Below are 26,158 nucleotides of genomic sequence, written 5' to 3'. Positions count from 1 at the left end.
TCCCGGTGCCGGTTCCCATCCCCGTTCCCATTGCCGGTCCCGTGGCGTGTCCCTATCCCGGTGCCGGTTCTCGCTGGCGTGTCCCTATCCCGGTGCCGGTTCTCGCTGGCGCTCGGAGCCCGGCGCGGTGCGGGGCGCAGGCGCGGTCCGTGCCCGCCCGTCGGGGCGGTGCTTGCGGGAGGCGAAGCGCTGCGGGCAGCGGCGCGCCCGGACCGGCGGTAGCGGCACCGGGCACCGGCAGCAGCCCCAGCCCCGGCCAGGTGAGGCGACCCCCGGCCCCGGGAGGGGGTGGCTCCTCTCCGCGGCCCCGCTGCTGCTCCCTCCGCGGGGACACGGCTCCGCGCCCCGCCCGGCGGTCCCGCCGCGTCCTCGGGGGATGCTCGGGGCACCTGTGGCTTTGGGAACCGGGGGGCAGCTGCGTTCCGGGTGAGGGGGAGTGTGCGTTTGAATACGTGCGTGCGTGTGTGTAAGGCTTTTTTTGGGAAAAAAAGCCCGAAGCGGGCGCCCGCCTCCTCCCCTGCGCGGAGCACAGCAGCACTTCAGCAAGCGCTGCTGCGAGCGCTGGTGTTTGGGGGTGCTGCGAGTCGGGGTGCTCGGGGCTGCTGCATCGGAAAGTTGCATCCTRGATGGTTAAAACCCCGCAGTTGCCCCCCAGTCCAGTTTGTGGAGCCGGGCTGGACAGAAACTTTGAGCAGTGAGGCCTCGGCGCTGGCTGGAGAGTAGGATTTCTGCGCTGAGAAGATATTCTGAGGTTTCACTGTTGTTCTTTGTTCCATTTTTTGAGACAAACGCAGGGGCCTTTAGAAAGTGTCGTGGAAAGTTGAGGCGAGAGAGAGCTCCCGCTCCCAAGACAGGCTAACTCRCTGCTGGGGTGCAGGGGGCTGATGGCTTTTGGCGTTTCCAAGCAGAGCTATGAATGTGGGTTTCCCAAATCTCATCCTTTTCTCCCTTCCCTGAAAAATGTTATTTTGAACTTGAGACACCAGCTTGGTGCTTTCCAGCAGTGGGTGTCCCACTGGACGTGGCTCTGGTGTTCTGTCGCTCACCTCCCGTGCTGGTAGCCTCAGGTAAGCATGGGCTGCACGCCTGGCCCTGCACATCCACCTTGTGTCCTGCTTGGATATATCACCAATCGTTTATTAGAAATGGTTACCATTTCTGCCTGGATGCTGTGTTAGCTCCGGGCTTGGTGGGAAGAGCAGCCACGGCAAATGGAGCTGGAAGCCGAGCAGGGAGCTCAGTGTGTCGCGGGGAATGCTCTTAAATCCTCMGCTGCATCCAGCCGGGACCGTGCTGCAGGCTTTCCTCAGGGCACCTTTCAACTCCATCCCATCTCTGTCTTAGAGGGATCCTCCTGCCAGGGCCAGCCTGGGTTCCAGGTGTGCTGAACTGGTGTTGTACTGGAGGATAGGCAGCACAGGGAGCTGCTTTTTTCACCGCTCACTTTGCACATGGGCAGTGGATAGCCCCAGGCAGGCGCAGGGAGTCGGGCTGGCCCTGCTGCTCAGGGTGAATTGACAGGGAATTGAGGAGAAACAAACTCTGGGATACAGGCAAGAGCAGGTGGAGAGCAGGTGTCACCTGTTGGGAGCATCCTTGGGGCAGCAGGGACTAGAGAGGGGAAAAAGCAGCAGAGTCAGGCGTGGCTGRAGGTGCAGAGCCTGGTCCAAGTGCTCCTGCTCGGTGCACCAGATTGCTGCAGGCACATCTGTCCTGTGGGATCTATCTCCCCCTGCCCTTCCCAGGAACATCAGCTGCCTTCTGCTTATTTAATCAGTTGTTAAAGGTGAATCATCTGGGGTTCAGCTCCAGCCCATGAGGCATGCMGTGGGGTTGTAAAACCCAAGAGGGAGTGAGAGATGGTCTTTGAGGGTCCCTTCACACTTGGGAGCAGGATTGAGGTCTAAACCCCTCCTGCAAGGGGTGCATGTGGACAGGTGCTGCTGGGTGCATGGGGCTGGCTGCTCAGGGGCTGGTGCTTGCCAGCAGCCGTGTGCCAGAACTGGTTGGGAAAAACTTTCTCATYGGCAGCAGAGTTAAGGATCATGGCATGAGCGAAAGGGAAAGCAGGTTTTGAGGAAGTCAGCAGGGCTTGCTGTAGCAGGCCCTGCTCAGACAGAAATCAAGCCTCTTCATCATGTTGTAAGGACACCATGGTGACATGCAGAAGGAATAATGCCATCTGCAAAGCAGTGACACATGAAACAGGGGCAAAGTGACATGATCAAGGCACTCAGKAGGTTTGTGGCAGAATCCAGCCCCYCTGCTCCCTGCCACCAGCAYCCCAGTCCTTGTATGAACTGACTYAGGAGGGGCTTTGACATGGCCAYAAGCCCAGGGAAATCCCTGCCCAGCTGCCGTGTCCCCCATGGCATTTGTCTGTTCAAGGGGGTTTCAGCTGCTGATGGACAACTGCTGTGGACATCCTCAAGGGTCTGGGGTGAGGGGAGATGGAAACCCAGRACTGCTGCTGAAGGGGGCTGAGCTGTGGCTGTGCTCTCATGTTTAGGGAAAGGAGAAGCTCCAGGTCTCCTTTACCTGGATGTGCTGGTGCTCTACACAGTGCATGTGGGAGTGTGTCACTGGAGGAGCCCTCTGCTAGCGGGGAGGCTGGGGGAGGTGACAAAGGGCACTGCTGGACAGATTGAGCCCACGCAGCCGAGCTTAAATCTGCTTAAAGCTTTTAAGGGAGGATCTGAGCTCATTCTCATTTTTCATGCTGAGATTCGGCTGCGAAAGCAAGCTGAGAGGTGGATGAAGTGCTCAGCCAGAGGGGGAAGAGCTTGAGGATGGATTTCAGGCTGTGGGGTTGTCCCCTAGGTCGGATACCAGCCTGTACAGTGGGGCACTCTGTGCCTGRACTCTGTGCTATGTTTAGTGATTGAATCATATTGGGATAGTCGGGACTGGGGGTTCAGGGCTGTTTTGGCCCTGGATGCCCCTGGGAGTGTTGAGAAAAGGCAATGGGAAGCAGGCAGAGAGTGTTTGTGGGACATGGGTATGGAAGAGTTAACGTGGAAGGACGGGGCTCTGCGATCTGGTGCTTGAGAGGGATTAACTCAGCCTGGAGCAGGTGCAGGGAGAAGGGCTCTGAGGCTGCTCAGAGGGATGGAGAGCTGTTATAGGAGGCTATAAAAGCCCAGGGAAACAAAGGCACWGGGGGGATGTGCTTGCTGAGTACRGATACATCCCAGGGGTGMGCTYCTGGCAGGCACAAGAGCAATTTAAACTAGGGGCTGTTTGGGTGTTGGGTGTGAATTCACTCAGTTTATCTTAAGCTTATCTGRAGGCTCTGCAACTGTGTCACGTCAGAGGAGGGTGGCAGAGTGTGAATCAGAGCACATCACCTCTCCTCCAAGGTGCTGGGCTGGGATATAGGGAGCTTTGAGCATCTGTCAGTATGGGAGGCCGGGACTCTGTGGTCCAGACACCCTGTCCTGCTGTCTCCTTTGGGAAGGGCTGTGTTAGCCAAGCAGGTCTCACCATCTTCCCGGTGTGCCACCAGACCAGCCACAAAGCAGATGAAGCCCAGCTGAGATGATATTTTGTCTTTGATTATGCCTCAAAAAAACCGAATCCATATCTCTCTTGCCTGGTTGCTGCACGGATTAATAACAAAGCATCCGTGCCTTAAAGAAGGCTTTGGCTCTGATCCCAAGGGGAGATTTAGACAGCGTTCATGCTGGGGTACGATGATACCAAGAACGAGTGCATCCTCTAAATCTGCTCACACTTGTGCATTAATTATTGGATATTTTTGGCTGTCCAGAGATGCCAAGATTCCTCTCCTTGTGCTTTCTCCAAGCAGGGCAGCATCAAGTTAATACAGAGAGGAGAAGGATGCAGCTGTGCCTTGAAAGCTGGGATCAGGCACTCTGTTCCTCCTCACTGATCTCCAGAGGTGTCAAGTCCTTTCCCTGCAGATCCAGAGGTGAAACCCHTTGCACAGAGAAGCCTCCTCAGCCCGCAGAGAGGTGTCTGCTTTCCTTGGCTCGTGCTGTGGTGGTGCAGGGCACCCTCGGGCAGSATTTATTTACTTACATCTTCATGCCTTCAGCTCCACCTGCTCCTGTGAGCAGCTGCGGGGCACAAAGGCTCGGCTGTGGGCTTGCACTGACCTGCTGCGGGCCAGAAGGAGCTGCTCCATCTCCCAGCCCCGCCAGCAGTGTCACGGATGGGCAGTGGGTGCGGCGATTACTCCRGCTCTGCTCACTTCCAGTTGATTACCCAGGGAGAAAGGGCCGGGCTCTGGGCGCTGCAGGAAATGGACACAGACCCAGTGGTTTTTCACCAGTGGAGCATCTGTCTGGCTGCATTAACCCTTTACCTGCTCTGAGCTCTCCCCTTCACTCCACGGAGGCTTTGCATCCATAGCTTGTTCTTACTAAATTGGCTTAGGCTGTAGGAGGCACCCCTTTGGCGAGGGGGCGACTTCTCGTCGACTTCTCTCGAGGGAAATAGGAATGGTTGCCTTTGAGTTTTTCACCCTCTCTGGGAAAAAATCCTTYCTGCTCCACACTCTGTGGCCAAGGAGACTTCACAGGTTTTGTTTTTCTGCGTGGTGCATCAGTTTTTCAGCCAATATTGCAGATCCTCATGCTTTGGGGATCTTCCTGGACTGGAGACGTGACAGATGATAGCCCTGCAAAGCCGTGCTGGGAGCCCGCGGGGTTTGCAGCATCTAGGTCAGAGCTTGGCTCCTTTGGGCCTGGTCCAGCCCTTCAGAGGGGCTGGACTGAGCTCCTCAGCCCCTGCCTGCAGCTTCTGTGTCCCAGTTCAATAACACTTTGATGCATTTTGCCTTAAAATACTCCTCTGGCAGAGAAAAGCTCTCCCYGCCCTTTGGTTTGCCCTTGTGCAAAAATGACCAGTTTTAGTCCTTCCACCATCCATCTGAGCATCATCTCTGTTCCCTTCTGTCCTGTGACTTCAATCCATTGGGAGTGAAGGTTAAAGGGAGAGGGGACTATAAAGCATCCCAACCACCTTAACTCTGCCCCGGTGCTGGGAGGCTGGAAACCTTAATGTGGAGCTTTGAAATGACATGTGGGACAGGGCTCCGTCCCCCTACCATGCAGGGACTCTCTCAGCTTATTGGGGCCCTCAACGGGAGACAGATGTGTTGGAAAGACACCAGAAGAGGCCATGAGGACAGTCAGAGGGCTGGAGCACTATGGAAACAGGCTGAGAGAGTTGGAGTTATTCACCATGGAGAATGCTTCAAGGAGACCTTACAGCACATTCCAGTGCAGAAAGAGGCTGCAAGAGAGCTGAGACTTTTGACAAGRCCATGGAGAGATAGGACAAGGGGGAATGGCTTCAAACTGACAGAGGGTGGGGTTAGATTAGCTATCAGGAGGAAATTCTTCTCTATGAGAAGACTGAAGCACTGGCACAGGCTGCTCAGAGAAATTGTGGATGCCCTATCCCTGAAGTGTTCAAGGCCAGGTTGGATGGGGCTCTGAGCAACCTGGAATAGAGAAAGATGGCTCACGGCAGAGGGGTTGGAACTGGATCATCTTTAAGGTCCCTTCCAACACAAACCATTCTATGAGTCTTTGAAATTTTGTCCTTGCCTGGCCGCAGTTCATCCTTACACAGGCAGACTGCAGCCCAGGTTGATTCCTTCAAGGCTTATCCTGTAATCTGGGCATAACTATCAAACAAGGCTGCAGCAGAGCAGGGCAGGGCCGTGCTTTCACCATCAGGGACAGGGACACAGAATGCTGCTTCCTGAATAGCTGCAGCATGACAGGCAGCGTCAGTCTCTGAGCTCCAGGTGAAAAGGGCAAAACTCCCATTCTGCTCCTGCCTGACCTTCCCTTAAACCACAATGCACGGTGTTTTCGTGGTTGCTGCTGGAGTGTTTTTGTTACATCTTCAAGTAATCCATACAGTGATTTCTCTGGGTGACAAAAGGCATCCCTCCCTTGCATCGAGCACCCTCCATCCCAGTTTTCATCACATTTCAACTGGTTTGAGCTTCCCTGGTGCCGTATGCAGGTGGCTCTGGTTGACTCCATCCCTTCACAGCCCCTCCTGGGCTGTTCCTCCAGTCCTGTATACAGAAGGATGCATGTCTGTTTGTCTGTCAGGGTTTGGGGTTGGTTTGTTTTATTTTTTCTGGGGCACACCCTGGTAATCAAAAGCTTACTAGGAAGTGTGTTTCGGGCTTGTTGCTCCCAAAGCCTTGAAGAGCTGGTCTGACCAGTTGTCTGAGCAGGTGTAAATACTGTGAGGTTTGCTTGGGGCTGATTAAGGGAGGTGATTTCTCTYCTGAGCAAAGGGAAGCCTTGATTTGATAAAAGCTGCAGCTGCAAACTCTGCTTTTTCAGAGTGAGAGCAGCACTGCTGTGTGAGCACAGGATGGGGATGGTGGCCGCTGGCCCACACTCTCCTGCTTGCAGTTGAGCCTGTGTTAGGGACATGCTCTGAGCACTGCTTAGGGGAGAGAATCCAGACAGACATCAGAGCAGAGATGGACATTTTTATTTAGGTGAGTGCAGGGTGATGGATCCAGCTGCCAGCTGTGGTAGCAGGAGCAAGCACCAGCTATGCTGGGCTGCTGCAGAGCAATAGCTCTTCAAAAGAGGAGAAATCCTCATCTGAAAAGTGAGAGGTGTCCCTGCCCATGGCAGAGGGATTTGGACTTCATGACCTTTAAGATCCCTTCTGACCCAAATAATTTGATGACTCTGAAAGTGATCTGGAACACTGAGTGGAGAAAATGTGCAGTGCCCAGCATTGAGACCCATATCCACCTCCCTGGAGGGGGAGGAAAGCTGAGCCTTTCTGCTCCAACAGTGGTGTGGCAAACTCTTATCTCTGTTTAGAGAAGGGCAGAACTGCTGAAATGAAGGAATAAGTGGGGGGAAAGCTGGCTGGGAGGGTGGRGGAGCTGCAGCATCCAAGGCAGAAACACAGTTTGGAGAGCTCAGACTAAGACAGTGGAAACTTACATTCAGACCTTTCAACYTGCAAGTGCTGAGTGGGTCTAGTAACAAGGATTTCTAAAAATCTCACAAATTTGAGGTGTCCAATCTGCCTATGACAGGCTTCCCTCTTCAAAAGCACAAACACTGTCAGTTCTTACAAGCCTTTAAATAAATAAGACTTTTCTACTTGTGATGCTTTAGAATAGTCTGAAATTTTTTTCTGAAATTTTTCTGAAAGAAAAATTCATTTAAGACAGAGAGGGAAAATGAGGTAAAATTAAATTTAAAAAATCAGATCTTGCTGCTATTGCTGAAAAAAAATCAGATCTTGCTGAAAATTTCAGATCGTGATTCTGAAAATTTTTCAGATAAGAAGAATGTTCTTATCAATCAATAACCAGGTGTGGTCTGGTATTTGCTGTTGTGGCTTTGGAATTTATAGGATGTGRGTCTCAGGAAGGGACTGGCAAGGGGGTTGAGGTTGTATCAAAGAGAAAAATTAACATGGAGGACCCAAGAGATGGACCAGAGTGCTTCACTTCAGGTTTGGGACAGGCAAAGAAAAAATCCTAAAATGGTTTATTAGCCGAAGTTGGGAGCCTTGGCGGAGTTTTGGGTCCTGACTTGAGGCAAGGAGCTGTAGGGCTGGGGCAAAGCCTGTGGTGTGGAGCCCCCATCAGCTGGAATTGCAGGAGATGATTGTGTCCTGCTTGARGTGGAACTGTTCAGCAGATAAATTTCTGGAATGGCCAGGAGCCTCTCAAGAGGAGACCTCAAGGACTTGGTTGCACCTTCAGGCCTCTGTGGGGACAGAGTTTTGGGCTCTGCCTGCAGCAAGGGRTGAAGGTGATGGAGAGAGAAGGAACCCTTTGGGGATGGTGTTGTTATAGAATGACAGAATGGTTTGGGTTGGAAGGGTCCTTGAAGATCATCTCATTCCAGCAGGGACATGTCCCACTAGACCAGCTCGCTCCAAGCCCCATCCATCCTCACCTTGAGCACCCCCAGAGAGAGACAGGGCGTGTWCTCAAGGGCTCAGTGCTGAAGCTGCAGGAGGGATGCTCTGGATCAGCCAGAAGGACAAACATCACAGCTAGCCTGGGAGGGATGATGTTGCAGGATCCAGCTGCCTCTCCTCGCTGTCCTGCAGAGTGGCTGCAGCCCCGTTATCTGCTCTGCTCCTCCCGCACGCGTCTCTGCGCCCTCTTTGAAGTTCAATTGCTTTAATCATCCCAGAGGCTGGGGAAGCTATTGAAGGCAGAGCATTTGCATGGAGACGTGCTGCATTTTATCTGCCCTAATGATGAGTTTTCTGAATGGATTTTCCAGTTATTCAGCTTAAATAAGTGCCTTTGTGGCCCACAATGGCCAAGAAAAAGGCTCACATGGCTCTGTCAAGCAATGCCTTGTGACTCTTCTGTTCTTCCCTCTGTCCACCTCACAAAGGTACAGGCCCTGCCTTTAGACCATAATTTTTTTGCCAAGCTGGTAAGAAAACCAGTGTGTGTGTATTGATGTGGTGCAAGGCTTCCAGTGGAGTCAGTGGGACTAGATTTGAAAGAAGCTGGTCTAGATGTTCAATTAGGAATACTGAATAAATAATAAAAATACATAATAAAAAGATCCTGCAATGATAGCATCCTCTCCTCTCCTGGTGATCAAAACATGCTGAGAAGGATGGGATGTGTGGTTTGTGTCCAACGTGATCCTTGTGTGGGGTGACAGCCCTTTTGGGATGAGCAGGAGCCGTGTGGCTGGATGGCCATTGGTGCAGGTGGCTCGATGCTGTGTGTGTGTCTGCTCTTCMTAGGTTGTATTTTTCCAGTGCCTGAAAACCTGCTCTGTGTGAGCAGTGTCACGTGCTGGAGAGGGTTCCTGCCTTCTCCTGCACAAAGGTGTTTCTTTGGAGGCTGCACTGGCTCCTGAGCGAGCTTGGGAGTGCTTTGGTGTTGCTGGCACACTGTGCTGCTCCTTGCAATTATTAACCAGGGTCAGGGTGTGCTGAGGCTGAGGGCTTAGTGAAGTCATGGCTGTCTCCAGGGACTTGGCATTGGCAGAGCCCATTAATTCACCTTTTGTTGCTTTGTCCTGCGACTCCTGCTGATCTCTAAGGGTTTTTAACCCCGCTGTGGCCTGGGAAGCAAGCCTAACATAACAGAGCCAGTAATGCTGGCTCAGGGATCAGACAGCATGTGCAAGGTACCCTCAAATTAATTCTTCTGTTCTTCCCAAACCATGAGTAGGTTGGGATGAGCAGGATCCTGAATGGTGAATATATTGAGCATGTCTGTGCTTTCCCTCAGCCCAGGCTGGCTGCCTGGTGGCTTGTCACTGCCTTGCTCTTTGCACTGCTTTTGGGTCTGTCTCCCTGCCAGCACCACCTTTTGCTGTTCCATCCCTCTCTCTGCTGTTCCTATGTCTCTCCAGGTTCCAGGTGGAAGATGTTGCCACCAGCTTTGCTTTGAGCTTGTTACTCCATCCTGTGCCAGGATGCCTTCAGACGTGTGCCCTGGTCCCATCTGTGCTGCGGGAAGGGCCGGTCGGGCTGGTTCCACAAGCCCAACTTGTGTGCAGAGCTGTGGCCAGGCAGAGCTGGAGCCAGCACAGGGTTGGGAGAGCATTCCCAGTGTGGGGCTACCTTTCTTTTTTTCCTTCCTGCAGCTCCAACATCTGACTGTGATTGTGAGCAGTGACTCATATCTGCAAGGAATGAGGAACTCCCCAGTCAATGGCCTCTGTCCCCCTGAGTCATCCGAGCACAAAGGGAGCTCCTGGTCAGCACACCCAGCTGGCTCCTGAAGGAAATGGGTATTSAAGGATGCCCAGACCCTCCTGTTAACCCTGGCCTTCCCAGGAGAAAAAAATCCCCATCCTGTGTGGGTTCTATATACAGACCTGCAGGCTGGCTGTGTCTCTCCCTGTGCTGTCATCTTGCTGTTAAGCAATAAAGGAGTGATGTTCTGGAGGAAAAAAACCCRGAAGAAATAAAGCCAGTCTGATCAAAATCACTGTGCTTTACCGGAAACAGCCTCCAAATGTGCCATCTTATCTTTGTGCAGATTTTGTGCAGATTCTGACAGCGAGGCGTGTTTTGGTGACACCGAGTCACTTGGCAGTGGCTTCCTGCCAGGATGTGCAACCCCGCCCTTTCCCTGGCCCTGGTTAAAATGCACTTTTAAATGAAAGATTTATTTTGATTCATAGAACTGTAGAATTGTTTGGGTTGGAAGTGCCTCAAAGACCATCTTGTTCCAACCCCCTGCCATGGGCAGGGACACCTCCCACTGGACCAGGTTGCTCAGAGCCCCACCCAACCTGGCCTTCAATGCTTTTAGGGATGGACCATTTAGGATTTTCCCATCCTTCTCTGGGAAACCTGTGCCAGGACCTCACTACCTTCACAGTGAAGAATTTCTTCCTGCCACCAAATCCAAACCCACTCCTTTTYGRTTCAAAGCCATTCCCCRTTGTCCTATMACTGTATGCCATTGTCAAAAGGACATTTTTTTTTTTAGTTTATTTTCAGTAATGGTCAGCTGTTRGACAGCACCTTCCTTTATAGATCTTGGAGTGTTTTGCAGAGGGGACCAGGATCTCTGCAGAGGGAGAGTGATGCTTTTTCCCACTCCACAGGGGAAGAGGATTCATCAGGGAGCATTTGCTGTACTTGCATGCTTACAAAAAGCCACGTTGATGCAGAGGGCTCACTCAGTAAGAACAAACAGCCCCTAACCCCATCMATATGATTTTTGGGGCTGAGTTTCTGAGGGGAAATGGCTTGTCCCTGTGTGTGCTCATGCAAGATTAACCCTCAGGCTGAAAGGCACCGTGTTAAGGTGTCCTGATTTGGATGCCATCTGTGCTGTAGCAAATCACTGATTAAAATCAGAGCTTGGTATAAACATAATTRAGAGTAAAAATTATTATTTCACCTTTAGCCTAGCAGAGCTCTTAGCTCTWAAATGAGAAGGGAGATATGACCTGATGAAGAGATAAAGGCCRGAAGGGGACATTTCAGTGCCCTGTTCTTCAATAGTTTTGTTTCAGCAAGTARCCACTGTAAATTTTAAGTAATTTTGGCTAAAGCAGCTGGTCCGTAAAGATGTCTAACTGTGCTCAAAAACATCTGGTGATGCGGTACCTATGACTTCCCGTGGGAATTAGCTTCCCTGGTTAACCGCAGTCAATTTGGGAAGAAATGATGTCTTGTTTTCTCATTTCCATCAGTGTGGTTTCAGCTTCCACTCCTTGTGGACATTGCTAATGCAGGATGCTGYGCTGTGCTGCTGGCTCTGGGCCATGCCATTTGGGGTCCAAAGCAAAGCTATGGCACATGCACGGTTGGGAATGGGAAAGGGCTTTGGGAATGGCACTGGCACAGGCACTGGCACAGGTTGTCCAGAGGAGCTGTATAAGGGGGGCTGGAACTGGAGGATCCTGAAGGTCCCTTCCAACCCAARCCATTCTATGATTCTAAGATGGCTTGAGGCTTTTTTGTTCGTGGTTGGCATAGAGTTGTTGGCCAAGAGGTGTGGAGTGCTTATTTTGTGTTCAGCGTAGACAGTGAATGACAATGGAGGGGCTCCTTCTTCCCTGGATCCTGGAGAAACAGTGGATAAAACTCTGTTTTTATCCACAGGGTTCCCTCTGCTGAGCTGGACTTTTGTGTTGGGAGGTGAAAAGATAACCCTGGTGCTGCCCCGTGTCCATCAACTGAAGCACCCAAGGAGGCTGTAAAAAATTATTTAAATATCATTTCTAGAAAAAGCCTGGCTGCTGCTCTGAACACCCCAATACTGAGCCCCGTACCATTGCACCTGGTTGGGGATTGGGCAGCCATGTGCCTGTTCCCTGCTCCATCTCCTCCCTGGCTGATCCCGTGCCTGGGCAGTGTGATATGGAAGCCATCTCCTGTTTGGTGAGAACGGAGCTGAAGGGCAGCAGATCCTCTAAGAACAAAGGGTTTGTCTGACTGGAGGCAGACAGCTGTGGGATCTACCAGCAAGGAGATTGCTCCTGGCCAGGCTGCAGCCTTGTGATGACACAAGCGTGGTGAGGCTACCCGAAGTGCAGGAGCCTCTCAGAGGGAAGGCAAGGAGAGGAAGAGGCTTGTAGGAGAGGAAGGAAGAGCCTTTCAGCAGCTCTTTGGTCCTGGCCAATGCAAACCCTTCGAACCCTTCTCCCTGTTGCAGGTCTTAGAGCCTGGCTGTTACCAGCTGGCCAGAGCTGGAGCACCTGGATGGTGCTGGAGGGGAAAAGGGGAGTCCACAACAGCCCTGAGTCATCAGTCTGGCTCAGTCTTCCAACGAAGTAATTCCTTGTTTAACTCCTTCATGGCAGGACTGAGGTTGGGATCCTATGTCACTGTTCCTAAAAATTCAGCTTTGCTAAGAGTGGTGAGTGCAGATTCCCCTCCCTGCTCGAATGCAAACACATGCATATGCAAGTGTAGGGTTGTTAATTCAAATCAGGCATGAAAACATCCAGTTCTTGTGCTCCTGGAGCTTCCGGGCTTGGAGCAAGAAGGCAAAGAGTAATTAGACAGCCTTTGGGCATTTTAATGTGACTGAGGTGAGGTTCAGTCTGGTAAGCATGAAATGCTGCAAATTAGAGAGAGTAATGAATTTTAACACTGCCCTAAGAATGTTCCCTCTGCCCCTTCCTTTTAATTATTTTGCAAGGTGGTTTTTTTGTTTGTTTTTCTAAGTGATCCTGAACAGTATCCCTTCTCCTTCTGCTTGGCATTTCCTTTGCAACTCAAATCCATCTCCACGCTGTCATGTGAGAGTAGCCCTGCAGCGAGGACAGATGGCTGGCAAGGTGACAGTCACTGTGGGGTGGGATAGCAGGGCAAAATTCAGGCAAATTTGGTCATCAGAAAGGCTGGAAYTCCTTGGCTGAGATGACCTGTTTTYRTARGGATGGACATTGCTCAGGGTGTCCCGTGGAAGTCGGTGTTGCAGGGATCATTGGAAAGCACAGCTCCAAGCTSCAGGGTGTAGCAGTAATTTTATGAATGAGCAGCCAAGTGCCAGCCTTTGGCCACAGTACTGTCTGCAGAGCAGCATCCAGCARCCCAAAACTCCTGCCTTTAACTTGAGCATGGCTTTTAGAGGCACCAGACCTCCCTCCTCYCTTCCTTTCCAGGTTCCCTTCCTAATCTCTCTGGCTCTTTCTGCACAACCTCCCATGGAAATGTCCTTCCCCGTCTGTCAGCCCAGTTCATGCACCAGTCCAAGCAATTCATCTTGCATGTCAGCTTGTCATCTTCCTTCCCCTCTCAGTTTGTTGTATTCCTGCAGAAGGCAGTTGCCAACCATCCTTTCCCAGTGTCTCTCTGTAGCAGTGAGCTCTATCACTTGACTATTTGTTACTCAAAAGGGGTGCTGAGATGTCCCCATGACCTCCCTGGGTGCACCTTATTTTTCATCCCTTCCTCTGCTGGAGATGTGGAAGCAAGCCTCTTCCCTGGCCMTCTCAGCGGGGTGGATTGGACTACTGGGTGAATTCCCTGACTGCTTAATGAGGCTGCCAGCATTTCCACAAGGAGTAATTTTGGTGCATTATTTGGAGGTTTATATCAGGCCGTTTATTTTTAAGGCTTTTCTGAGGGCAGGTGATACCCTTGGGCCTCTTTGTAGCATCTGGGATGTTACAAAGCATCTGGTGCTGATGGCAGGGAGAAAATCCCGTGAGCATCACTGAGAGCCCTTCATACTACAGCACCTCAGTGCATGGCTGGGCTGCCTCCAAAGGCTCCTGTGTGAGTGAATACCTCTGCAAATATTTTAACTCATTTGGGTTAATACCTGGGCCTGGGAATACCTGCACAGGCCAGGTCCTTGCTGGTTTCCAAAGACAGCAGGTCAGGCACGGTGCTGGAGGCAGAGCTGCTCTCTCTGTCCCTGGCACACAAGCTGTTATAAACTGTAAAATCTCGAACCAACAATCCTGAGGAATCATCCCTGAATGCTCACTGTGTCCTCAGGGCAGGTGGGTTTTTGGCCACCCCATGTCTATGGTCTCCTCATGGAAGATGCATCACCTGTTGCCCCAGCCCATCCTGTRCAGACTGTGCAGTGCTTCCTCTGCAGTTCAGATTTAATTAATCAAAGGTTTAATTGCCCCTTTTTGCAGTTACTTGCAGTGGCTGTGCTTTGGGGAGTGGGGCTGGGACAKGGTGGGTGATTTGGAGAAAGGTGTCTGGCTGGCACAAAGCCCCCCACGAGCTGCTTTAGCAACTGATGCTCAGCAGCAGAGACCTGTGGAGCAGCCAGCTCGGGGATTATTTTGGGTTCACTTAAGCCCTGAGTGATGAGCACTTGTGCTGCTAATCAGGCTGATAAATGCTGTCAATTAGAACCTGTGCTTTGCTCTTCAGCTTTGCAGAAGTGAAGTGTTTTTGTCTCTCCCAGAGGAGAGAAGGCTGGTTGGGTGGGCTATTGCTCTGCTCAGAATGGGCATTAGCTGAGCTCTCAGACACCTTCATTCCTGCAGCTGATCCCAGTGGTTCATTAACAGGGAATGTGACACTGCTGCTCAAATTGGAGCCAACAGTAAGTGATCATATAATCCTTGGGATTTTGGATGTTTGCAAATTAGCTGGTTTCAATTAGCCATTATCTCAACTTTGTTATCCCACCACATGTSATAGTGCCACAACAAGCATATGGTTTCTGTATGTCTCAGGAGGAGGGATGAGAGGTCAGCTTGCTGGATGCATCCACCCACTGGATGGAGCACCCTTAGTTGTACCATGYTGGGGACTCCAGTTGGGATTATGTCACTTATGGAAGGCTTTGGCAGTGCTGGGTTAACAGCTGGAACAGGTGATCTTAGAGGTATTTTCCAACCTGAATGATTCCATGATTCTATGGTTATGTGGCACACAAATTCCCATTTCTTTAGGAAACCCCACTTGGTGTTTCCAGACTGAGGTCACTGGTGGTCAGCATTTGAAAAAAGGACATCATCCAGCGAGATAAGGATTGTGCATGGCTGTTATAAATAAATACAGAGAAACTGTAGGGAAGGAGCTTTGGTAAAAGTCCATGATTAAATAGTAGGGAACTATGCAGAGCTTGTGCCTGAGCAAAGGGTTGGTCCCCAGTGACCAAAAGGCAGGAGTGATGAAGCAGGCAATGATGGAGAGGTGCTGATCTCCCTCTGGGGGGCATTTGAGCAATGGTTTCCTGCTGTTGTCTGGATTGCTAATTCACATCTCTGCCCTGGAAGCAAGACGCTTGTCAGGAAAGAATAATTAATCCAGAAACACATAGTGCTCTGCCAGGAGACCTCTTTTTTAATTAAAAACAGATTTCATAAAGTCTGCTGAGAAATTGTTGTCTCTGACAAATACATGAAATGCATGATTTTGTGAGTTGAGGCTCTGTGGTGGGGGTGCTCATTCCCCAAAACTGCAGACCCATCTTGCAGGGGGTGTCTTTTCCTCCTTTGCCTCTGAGGGCTGTGTTTTCCCCAGAGGAGTTACAAATCCATTGAGAAGCTGGACACCAGTTGTCATGTCCTGTGCCTGGTTTGGTGGTGTTTGGCCAGCCTGGGAGGGTAAATGGGAGCCCCAGTCCTGGGGAATCAACAAAATAAAATTGGGCTTAGAGGTGGCTACCTTCAGCCATGATGTCTCGGTCCTGCCACTCAGATGCTGCACAGGAGGACTGAGTGTCCCTGCCCTGTCTCATTCCTGCTCTCCTGTCCTCCAGAGCTGCTGGGGAAGGATGTTTTCCTCGGTGAAGCCGTACGAGAACCAGCGCTATGCCTCTCTGAAGAAGGAGTGCCAGCGGCGGAAGCAGCTCTTTGAGGACCCGCTCTTCCCCGCCAACGACGACTCGCTCTTCTACAAGTCAAGGATTCAGGGCATTCAGTGGAAGCGTCCCAAAGTAAGTGCACYCATCATCCCCTCGCCCCTCAACACAGCTTTCTGCCATCTCTGCTCTCAGGTGTTCCTAAAAACGCGCAGTGTGCCCTTCACCAAGGCTGTCCAGCCCCAGCTGAYATCTCCTCTCCCCAATGGTGTTTATTTATCCTCACCTGATATTGTGAGCATCTAGGGTGCCAGGAAGACCTGYTGCACTCAGGTCCAGGCTTTTCTGCATCTAGTGACATCCAAGAGCAAAGRAGGCTTTTCTGTGACTCAGTTTCCCYRTGTGTAAACCAGTTTGCAGCTGGGTTGGTGTTGTGCACTCCTGTCAGGCTGGTGGGTCCGGCAAGGCAAGATGTTCTCACTGAATCAGAGAAGGGTCTGGGTTGGAAGGGACMKTAAAGATCATCTAGCTMCAGCCCTCCTGCTGAGGGCAGGGACACCTTCCACTAGAATTCTCTTGGTGGTCCATTTGGAAAGGGAAAAGAAGCTTTGGGTAGGTGAGGTGGTTTTGGGGTCTTTGGGGAAGGGGGTGGTTGTACCCATCCTTCCTCTTCTGTGCACAAACCACTCCTCTGGGAAAAGTTCTCTGCCTCTCCTCCATGCTGCTGTGTCTCTCATGGACACAGGCTGTGGGAGGCTGGGGTAACATTGCCTGTCCCCTGTGTTGCCAGTCCCTCTTCTGCTGTCCTCAGTGCCTGCCCAAAGGATGCACAGCAGGGCCTGGGTGCGCTATCAGGAATTTGTACGTGCTGTTATGGTTATCTGCCTGGAGTTGACCACGAGACCAGTGCTCTGACTGCTRTGTGGCACAAGGAGTCCCAGGTGGCAGTGATAATTGTGCTTGAGGAGCGGCAGCATCCCAGCATCTCACACCCCTGGGTTTGCTTTGCTCTCTGTGGGGAGCAGCAGCCCTCTTTGCCCAGCCCATGCTTCTCCATACGTGACTTGGTGGCATTTCARTGTCATAGGGTTGCCTGAGCTGCTGTCACCATCTTGGCCCCTGCTGACAGCCMAAAAAATCAGCTGGCCTTCCCAAGACAGTGCTGTGTCTGTCTGGGCAGGGCAGTGTGAAGGAGGGTGGACAAAAAGGCTTTGTATGAAGGGAGAGATGGAGCTGAACTGACCCTTGTTGTGTGGCCAGAGGGGCTGAGCCCTGCAGCATCCCACCAGGCTCCTTGTGAGAGATCTCTCTTCCCTCTGCTCTGCTTTTGTCTCTTCCACGCSAGCTCTGCCTGGACACTGGGTCTCTGCAAAGCCCTGGGTGTGTTTTAGTTTGTTCCCCTTGTTTGCATGAGGGGATGTATCTGAGAGCCTCTTGCTGGTTTGCATTCAGGGGCACACACATTAGTTCATCCTCTTGTAGAGGGGCAAAGTTTGCTTGTCTCCTGATGAGCAGCTCAGCTTTTCTCCATGTGCTTTTCAGGCTTCCATCTCCCTTGCAGCCCTTGGTGTTCAGGCAGGTATTACCCTCCTGCTGCCTTGTTCTCTGGAGCATAAGTTGTCTCTTAAGAAATCTTTCTGAACCTCACCTGCAAGGTGTCACACTCACCTAGTCCAAACCCATCCCTGCTGAAGCACGGAGTGAATTCAGACTTTTTTYAGCCACCCAGCTCTGCAGTTTCATAGGGTCATGCAACAATTTGGGTAGGAAGGGACCCTTGGAGTTAAAGCAATTAGCATAAAATGTTGAACCAAGGCTCTTTCTGGCATGGGCTGTCAGTGGGAATGGAGGCTGGGAGTGGGTCCCATGTGCCAGCAAGGTCCTGTGGCTTAACAAGACATAGGGGGGATCCTTGTTTTGCTGCCTCTGCACCAGACAAAGGGAGCTTTGCCAGCAGTTTGGGTGCCAGAAGGAATGCATGCTGGCCAGTASCAGGCTCATGGATGCCACTGTCTGGTAGGATTGTTTGATCAGACCTACTCAGCTGCCTGGACCACAAAATCACCATTAAAAAAAAGATTTGAGCTCACACCTGCCCTGTTTACCTCTGAAGTTTCCAGAAGCCTCTTTCTCAAAAGCATTTCTCTAAGTTCTTTCTCTCAATTGTTCATTTCAGCAAAACTAAGTAAATTTAATGAAGAGAATTGCTTTGTGCCAGCAGACAATGCGAGATGACATTTTTAGTTGCTGGTYCTGATTCTGCCTGAATTCATAGTGGCTCTCTAAGGGAGAGAGTCCAGGAAAAATCCCAGCATCTTCTGCAGGAAAGAAAGCACTATCAGCTTYTCCAATTTAATACAGGATTCTGTAGGGTCCAAAATGACCATAAAGTTCAAATCAATCGTTCTGCTTGTGTACTAACGAATGGTACAGTACAGTTATTAATCCACAGAATCTTCTTTCTATTACAGCCAGCAGATCTTCTCTTAGGCAATCACAGTTTGTTCTTGTTCAGAAAAAAAAGCAAGTACTGATACACCCAGCTTTTGGCAGATGCTGTTTGGGGGATTTCCTTATCCAGAAATGGAGTCCACAATCCCAAGGATACTGTCTGCAAGGAGAGGATCATGTGTGCATGATTTTATCTCTCTGGGCAATGGCCGTGGGTTGTTTTGGAGAGTTTCAGCTAAAACTGTTATAAAACATAAGAGCTCATTGTGTCTCTAGCTTCGCTGGGAGAASAGAGTGGGTGGAGAGTGGAAATAAAAGCTGTCCACTGTTAAAAACAACCACTTGCTTTCTCGGAAAAGTTGTCATTTGTGACCTACGGAAAGAAATCAGACGCAGGAGATAAGTTGTGCTCTGAGAAGCTGTGACTGCCCTATCCCTGGAAGTGTTCAAGGCCAGGTTGGGTGGGGCTTTGAACAGTCTGGTCTAGTGAAAGGGGTTCCTACCCACAGTAGGTCATGTTGAAGGTCCTTCCTAACCCAAACCATTCTGTGATTTTTCAGACGAATCAGTTGCATGTGAAAGCTAACTGTAGTGAGCTCACTGGGATGCTGGGAATGGGGTTTGGTAGAAGCAGGATCTTATTTCCATGTACTTACATGTCAATAGGATGGATCTAAACAGTCCATCCTCCATGTGTGTGTCTCCATTTTCCTAGCTATCCTTCAACACCCTTTCTGTTCCTCTGTACACTCCCAAAGCCTGAGGCTGCTTTGGCAAAAAAAAAAAAAAAAAAAAACCCAAAACCAGTTTCTGCCTTTTGCTTGAGGTTTTCCTGGGCAGAGGGAAGAAGGGAGCCTGAAGAGCAGCTCTGGTCCCTGCCCTGGTCAGGCTGTTTTGCTTCAACTTCCTCCTGCATCCGGCACTGCAGCCTTTCCTGGAACGGGCTCAGCCTTATTATTTCCAGCAGGGTGTCCTCCCTCCCTCCCTCCCTGCTTCCTTGGCCTCCAGCCCTGCTCTGGATGCCAGATCTTTGCAGAGGGAGCAGCTGTTTGAGCCTCTAATCGTGTTTTGGCTCCGGTGGTTGTTTGCTGGACGCCTCCGTGATGCAGCCCAGCGAAGCCAGAAAGCCAATTACTGGGGAGGGAGGGAAACCACAGCATCAGCCCGGGCAGGGAWGGGGGTCCTGGAGAGCCTYGTTTAGTGGATCCACTTGGAAACAAAGCTGGCTGCTTGTTGCCTGGCCGAAGCYGATTTTGGAACTCACTGAGGCTACATCAGCAGCTCCTTTTGGCAGCATTAGAAATTAAACAGCTTTTGAGCTAAGCCCAAATCCCAACACCTTGCTTGAGACTTCTTCCCCTTGTGCTCTGCGTGCTGCCATGTGAAGGAGAGGGAGATCTGTATCCAGGCACGTAGTAGCACTCCCAGTGGAAATCTCAGCCTGATCCCCAAGCTCTGAGTTACAGGAATGCTGGCAGTGCACCCTGGAAGCAGGAGGTTTGGGCTGTGCATTGGGTGAGCTGGCGTGGGTGTTTGGGAGGTGGGTAAAYTGGGAGGGGTAGAAGGGGATGGATGAGTGACAAAAACAAGGGGGCATCTGGGGCATCTGCTGTGTTGTTGATCCCGTGTGGAAAACAATTATGATGGTCTAARGTAGAGGTAGATCCTCTGTGGGAAAAGAGTTGATCTCTTCTAAACATTGATCTTTTTGGGTACAGAGTACTTCCAGTGCTGCCAGGAAATTGATGCAAGGTGCAATTAGGGTCTGTCTTTAGTAACCCTGGGCCTTATCCAGGGCTTGTTTTGTCTCTCCAGCAAGGAGGACTACTTGGTTCAGGTTCAGCCCACCAAGCTGTGACCTGCTGCTGGGACTGGTCACCAGCCAGGATAAATTTGGGCATCACTGTACCTGTAGGAAGCAAATGAAACCTGGTGAGAGGCTTACACCGTGCACAGGTGTGATGTTCATCCATATTAACTGCATGCCTGGTCCTTCAGCTCTTCCCAGGGAGCAAGGTTGAGCATGGAGGTGTTTTTTTGCTCCTGTTCTGGGAGGCAGGTGGAGGGCAGCTGTGTGCTGAGTGTACTCCTCAGAAAAATTCTCTTGGATGACGTCTACACCCTCCCATCTTCAGGGGAAGAGTTCTGCCCTCCATCCCTGTTTCTCAGTATTTTTATCTCTCTCCAGTACTTCCTTGCAAGCGCTGAATTATCTCTGCAGGAATTAATTGTCAAGGGAGATTGTCACTGATTAAAGAGCATAAAGGTAGATTCTTGCTAAATGGTAATGTTACTTTATCTGGATGAAGGCAATGTCATTTGGAGGGGAAAGCCTAAGAGTAGTTTTGGGGGAGAGAGGCAGGCCAGGGAAGGGTTTTGGGAAGGGTTTTGGGAAGGGTTGTGGAAACAGGAGGTCTTAGGGCCATGGTGTTTTCAGCCCCACTGTGGCACTGGGGAGATGCTCTCAGTAACAGCCCTGAGGATTTTTCCCCAGACAGACAAGAGGAATCTTGTTTTAGAAACCAAGAAAGTTGGAGTTTTCGGTAGCCACTCCCTGTTGCCCTGCTATATATCTGCCCTGGATTGTGTGTAGGGGGTTTTGTCCATTCACAGAATCGCAGAAGGGTTGGAAGGGATCCTAAAGATCCTCCAGTTCCATGGGCAGGGAATTCTTCCACGAGATCAGATTGTTTWGAGCCCCATCCAGCCTGGCCTTGAACAYTTCYRTGGATGGGGCATCCACAGCTTCTCTGGGCAACCTGGGCCAGTGCCTCCCCACCCTCACAGGGTAGAMTTTCTTCCTAATATCCAATCTAAACTCCCCTCTTTCACCTTAAAGCCGTTCTCCCTTGTCCTATCATGCAGGATACATTATGTCCATTGTCCCCTGGGCTGGATGCTGTTCTCTTTGGAGGAGGTGTTGCAGGATGGGAGAGCATCTCTCAGCTCCGCTTTTCCTTACATTATTAAGCACTTAGCTCATTTCTCTTGCTGAGTGAGGATTATACAATCAATCCCCTTGGGGGTTTCCTGGAAGGGGAAAGGAGTCAATGAACTAATTCACTAAAAGCAGGACCAGCACTTTCCTGCCCACAAGTTTCTGCATTAAAAGGTCTTTTTCCCCGTGTGTAGTGCAGGCTGGGAGGCTGGCAAAAGCACAAGAGTGGAGATAATGGGGAAGACAGAGGTTAAGTTCTTGCAGTTCTTTGCTCTCCAAAGCTCACCAAGAGTTCAGCAGGGAGGCAGCACACACTGGCAATGGCCATGGGGTGCAAAAACCTTCTGATGTCCCACTTGGAGTTTTTTCTTCCAGAAGGACCAAAATACTAACTTCTTTGCTCCAGGGGTGTCTTTGCTGAGCTTTTTGCAGTGTCTTGGCCAGCCTCTCTCAGTTTTGGTCTCACCCCAACAATGCTTAGGGTTGGTGTTGACAATGGTGCTCCTCCCTGCTGCTGGATTGGAGGGATTATCTCCTCTGAACAGTCAGCGACTCTGGGGTCCATCACAGGGGTTGAAAACCTTCCAGACCTTTGCATTTCTCAGCTTAAGAATTTATGAGCCACTCGCCTGTTAATTTATCTGCTGTTTTCAGTAAAACTGGAGCTGATTGCCAGTCTGCCTGTTCCTTGCCAGGAAGGGATTTGGTCATCATTTAATGCAATCTCTGAATTGACCTTGTTTTTGCATTTTTAAGCCATTCATAGGCTCCCCTTATCCCTCAAGGATCAACAAGAGATTCATTGTTATTATTTGTACTTATTTTAAAAGGTCTCTGCTCCGATTAGATGTGATGCTGAGCCTGGCTGCATTCCAGCAGGTCTCCCAGATCCTCCCAGGGCCATGGCCTCATGGTGCCAGGCAAACACACTTTCCCTCTTCCCCCCAGTGAGGACTGGAGTTGATAAGCTGCTCRGCATGAGTGCAGCTGTCTTTGATAAGAAATTTCCAGCCAGTCTGCTCTGTCCTCAGCATCAGAAGGACATGGCCTTAAAAGCAAAWGCAACAGTAAAATCCATGGGTGAGGTTCATTGCGTGCTTCTTAGTGCAGCTGTGTGTTGGTGACAAGAAATGATTGTATCCATGATGAGGAAGAGGAGAACAATAGCAGAGGGGTAACAAAGAGGAGCCCTGGACATCCTCTGAGCTCCATGGGAGGGAATGTGCAAATCCTCCCAGGAYGGGCTCTGGGGTCCTGGAGGGGCACATTCAACCTGTGGAGCAATTGCAGAGCTACTTGTCACAGAATAACAGAGTGGTTTGGTTTCAAGATCACTGAATTCCAACCTCCCTGCCATGGGCAGAGACAYCTTCCACTGGACCTGGGTGCTCAGTTAAGGAAACTTTCCTGTCTGACCATCCATGGGGCTGCTCTGGCAGTCACACTGCCACCAGCTGAGCTGGGACTGGAACCCCTTGGTAGCGGGTGGCTCCAGTGACACCATGGGTGCCCCACTTGACTCCCTACACTCATGGTCGGACCAGGATTCCCTGAGTGTGTAAGAGTGAGTGTGTGTGTGTGTAAATATAAAACAAGGCACCTTTGATATTTCTGGATCTTTGGGAAGAAACCACTGCTCAGTGATGCATTCCTCCCCCAAGAAGGAAAAGGGTAAGCAAACCATCTGCATGGAGGGTGGTCATGGATGGTTAAATTTTGACTGTGGTCTGATGCAAAGACCATTCTTAAGGTTACTTAAGAATCCATGTCCCTTCTCCCAGTTAGCTGAAGCTCATGACTCCACATTTCTAGAGGGAGGTTTTCTCGTAAAGCAGGATTCTGTTTGTAAAGCTACACCCAGTCCGTGAAAAACCACAAYAGGTGTGGGCTGAAAGTGGTTTCTTTAAATGGCTTAAACTCATGATAACCTCATTTTTCATCATCATTGCACAGTCGGGGATTATTTTAGATTGTGGCGGGGTCAAGTCCTGTTTTTGAATGGAGGTGCTATGAATGTGACWCAATCACAAACCAAAGGGTATTTCCTTGCCCTGGGACAAAGAAATGGAGAGAGTATGGCTCAAGGGGGTGKGGGAGGTGTCCCCATGGAAAAGTAGTTAGGATGTTTTGATATGAGATACACACAGTGGAGCATGGAGGTAGTTTTCCTTTGCAGCTTCATATTCCTCTTTTCCCATTAATAACTTGACTCTTAGGATAATTAAAAACAAACAAACAAAAACCAACAAAAAAMCCCTGTACAATTTAGATTTCTAAATCCTGTTTTAGAAGATTGTCTTTCAGGGAGACACAGGATTTGGGATTCAGGCAGGGCAGCTGCTGAATTCTGTTGCTTGGAGGCAGACACAGTGTGGGGCTGAGCTGGTGGCCACATCAGCCTGCTCCAGGATTTCTCATTAGCTCTGTGATGAATGGCTGGGTTTGGACCATTCCTCCCAAAATACTGTCGTTTCTCACAGCAGGACTTACTTGAAGGCTCCTCCCTTTCTGCCAGCATGGCCCCACCTGGTGCCATGGTGGGGACCGATGGCTCAAAAGTGGGGCAAGATGTGGAGCATCCTCAGGGCTCCTGCCCGTGGTTCATGGCCCCTCACTCGTACAGGATGACTGTGATCCTCCAAGCCTGGATGCATACAGCTTCAAGCCAAAGCAGTTCTTTGCTTTATCCGTCTTTGGTGCCTTTGTACTTTGGATACCAGGAAGATAAAATTGCAGAGAGATCTGTTAAAGTCCTGCAAACTGACCTTTAGATCTTGTTTGCCTCTGTTCCCGCTCTTTGGTGCCAAAACAAACACTGCCCCCACCTTCCTGGTGCCCAAACAAACGGCACACCATGGTGCTGTGGGACAGAAACTGAGTTGAGGAGTTTGTGGGGAGCACCTTTTTTTGATGCCTCCCTTCACAAGCAAGTCCTGTTTGCCGTGGGTGGAGTGTCCAATGCCCTGTGCATGGTGTGAGAGCTGATAACAATACAAATGTGTGTGCACTGAGATACCAATTGTGGATCAGCATTAGGGATGCCTGGCTGAGGCAATACAAAACCCCACAAACTGTTCCGTAGGGTGTAGATATTCCCAGCCAAGCCTACCCTTCCATGTGTGTGAAGCTGATCTGCCAAGTATATACATTTTAGTAGAACGTGTTGCAATAGGACAACGGATAATAGTTTTAAACTAAAAAAAGACGGATTCAAAGTAGATACAACAATACAATTTTTATAGTGCAGGTGGTGAGACACTGGCACAGGTTACCCAGGGAAGCTGTAGTTGCCACATCGCTGGAAGTGTTCACAGCCAGGTTGGATGGGGTTTGAGCAACCTGCTCTAGTGGAAGGTGTCCCTGCCCGTGGCCGGGGGCAGGAGAGAGATGATCTTTAAGGTCCCTTCCAACCCAAACCAATCCATGATTCTATGATCCTATAACAATCCATCTGAAAGCACAGACCTCTGGTATTCTAAATTCCCCCTATTCCCTTTCCTCTGTCGCTCTAGTGCAATTTTTTTATATTCCTCTTTTTGCAAAATCAGATCCCAGTTGCAGGCACGGGCAGCAGGGCAGCACAGGGACCTTTGTGTCTGCTCTGTCACCGTTGCTCGCCATGCTTGGGCATCTCTTGCTCCCCTGTCTGTGTGAGTGACATTTAAGACAGGATCATTTCAGTTGCCAGGGARGGAGRGAGGGAGGAAGAGCAGCCATGCTAATAGATTATTTTGCTGATTTTGCAAGTCTGAGTGAAGGCATTGTTCTGAAACAGYCAGGCTCTGCAATGAAATTAGACTAGTCTGTTCCTTGCAAAATCTTGTTAGCAAAAAATGGTCCTGGCGTGCAGCAGATGTTGCATCTCCCGTGGTTATTTCTCTTCCTGCCATAGCTTTTTGCTTCCCCATGTCTGGTTTGACAGGATCCAGATCCCCAGTGAATCTGAATCTCAGAAACCTGCACCAGGAAACATTTGTGGTAAGATAGTCACCAGTTATAAAGCCAACTAGAGAGTGATTTTCTCCTTACAGCCCTGTGTGGAATTGGATTGGCTGGAGAAGACAAGGAAGATATTTGCTGTTTTAAATGCGTTTGGAAGAAAATTGTGTGCATTTCGGTAGAGTGTACCAAAGGGGAGAGCAGAGGAAAAGATCACAGTGCTTTTGGGTGGGAAGCAAAAAAGTGCACGATAATTGCACTGATTGGGTTTAATTTTTTTTATTTTTTTTTTCTTAATGGACTTCAAAAACCCAAAGCCAGAGGAAGCAAAGTGTTCCAATCTGGGCTCCCGTAAGCCAGACCTCTGCAATCAGCCCCTCATCAACCGAGACCTCTGGCTCTGATTGCCACCTCTGTCCCACATCCATTGGTGGAGAAAGGATATGAACCATGAGAGCTTTGAATCATTATTTTGGCCCTCTCTGTGTTATCAGTCTGATCTTCCCATAGGACCATCCACAMAGGCTTTCTCTAAATTGCGTTTTGTTGCCTGGAGCTCTGCAGGCATTTCAGCAGGCAATTTTAGGGAGGGCAGATTATCTTATGTGTTGCTTAGGATCCTGGGAATAACATCTCCAGAAGTGCTCAAAAAACATGTGGGGGTGTCACTTGGGAATGTGWTCTACTGGCGAACATTGAAGTGTTGGATTAATGGCTGGACTTGGTGATTGCATCTTTTCCAGTCTCAATGATTCTGTGATTCTTGAATTCCACCAGGTTCTCCTTGCAGGTAAAGAGACTTGGATGATTCCTTGGGTCAAGGAAGAGTTAAAAGCAACACATCAAAGTCAGAGCTTCCCTCGGTTTCTGCTTCCCTCGGTTTCTGCAGAAACCTCCCATAGGTTTCTGCTTCCCTTGCTGTTCCTTCCCGTTCTCCATCTGTGTCCAGACTGGGGGCAAGCAGGACCCAGGATCTGATAAATGATCGTGTGGTAAATCAAGGCCAGGTTGGGCTCCCTGTCTGCTGAAGCCTCGAGTGGCAGAGGCAGTTTGAGCTGGGTCTGTGGCAGCTGAAGCCCGAGCCCAGAAGGCCCCAGGGTGTGTTTGGGTGTCGATGTTGGTGTGCTGCCCTC

General features: G+C 50.3%; 1 protein-coding gene across 1 annotated transcript in view; it reads left to right on the top strand.

The window, feature by feature from the left end:
• The first annotated feature begins 179 nt into the window (after nucleotides 1–179).
• The window catches only part of CAPN5 (calpain 5), a 49,761-nt gene continuing 23,782 nt past the window's right edge, over nucleotides 180–26,158 (top strand). The window contains exons 1-2 of the mRNA XM_057377725.1: nucleotides 180–260; nucleotides 15,656–15,832. Coding sequence (XP_057233708.1) covers nucleotides 15,671–15,832 — 162 coding nt within the window. The 5' untranslated portion in view covers nucleotides 180–260; nucleotides 15,656–15,670. The remainder of the gene's footprint in view (nucleotides 261–15,655; nucleotides 15,833–26,158) is intronic.

The sequence above is a fragment of the Malurus melanocephalus genome, unplaced genomic scaffold (genome assembly GCF_030028575.1).
Source record: "Malurus melanocephalus ecotype Western Australia unplaced genomic scaffold, MMel_1.1 scaffold_322, whole genome shotgun sequence".
Classification (NCBI taxonomy): Eukaryota; Metazoa; Chordata; class Aves; order Passeriformes; family Maluridae; genus Malurus; species Malurus melanocephalus.
This window is presented reverse-complemented; position numbering and strand designations above follow the sequence as displayed.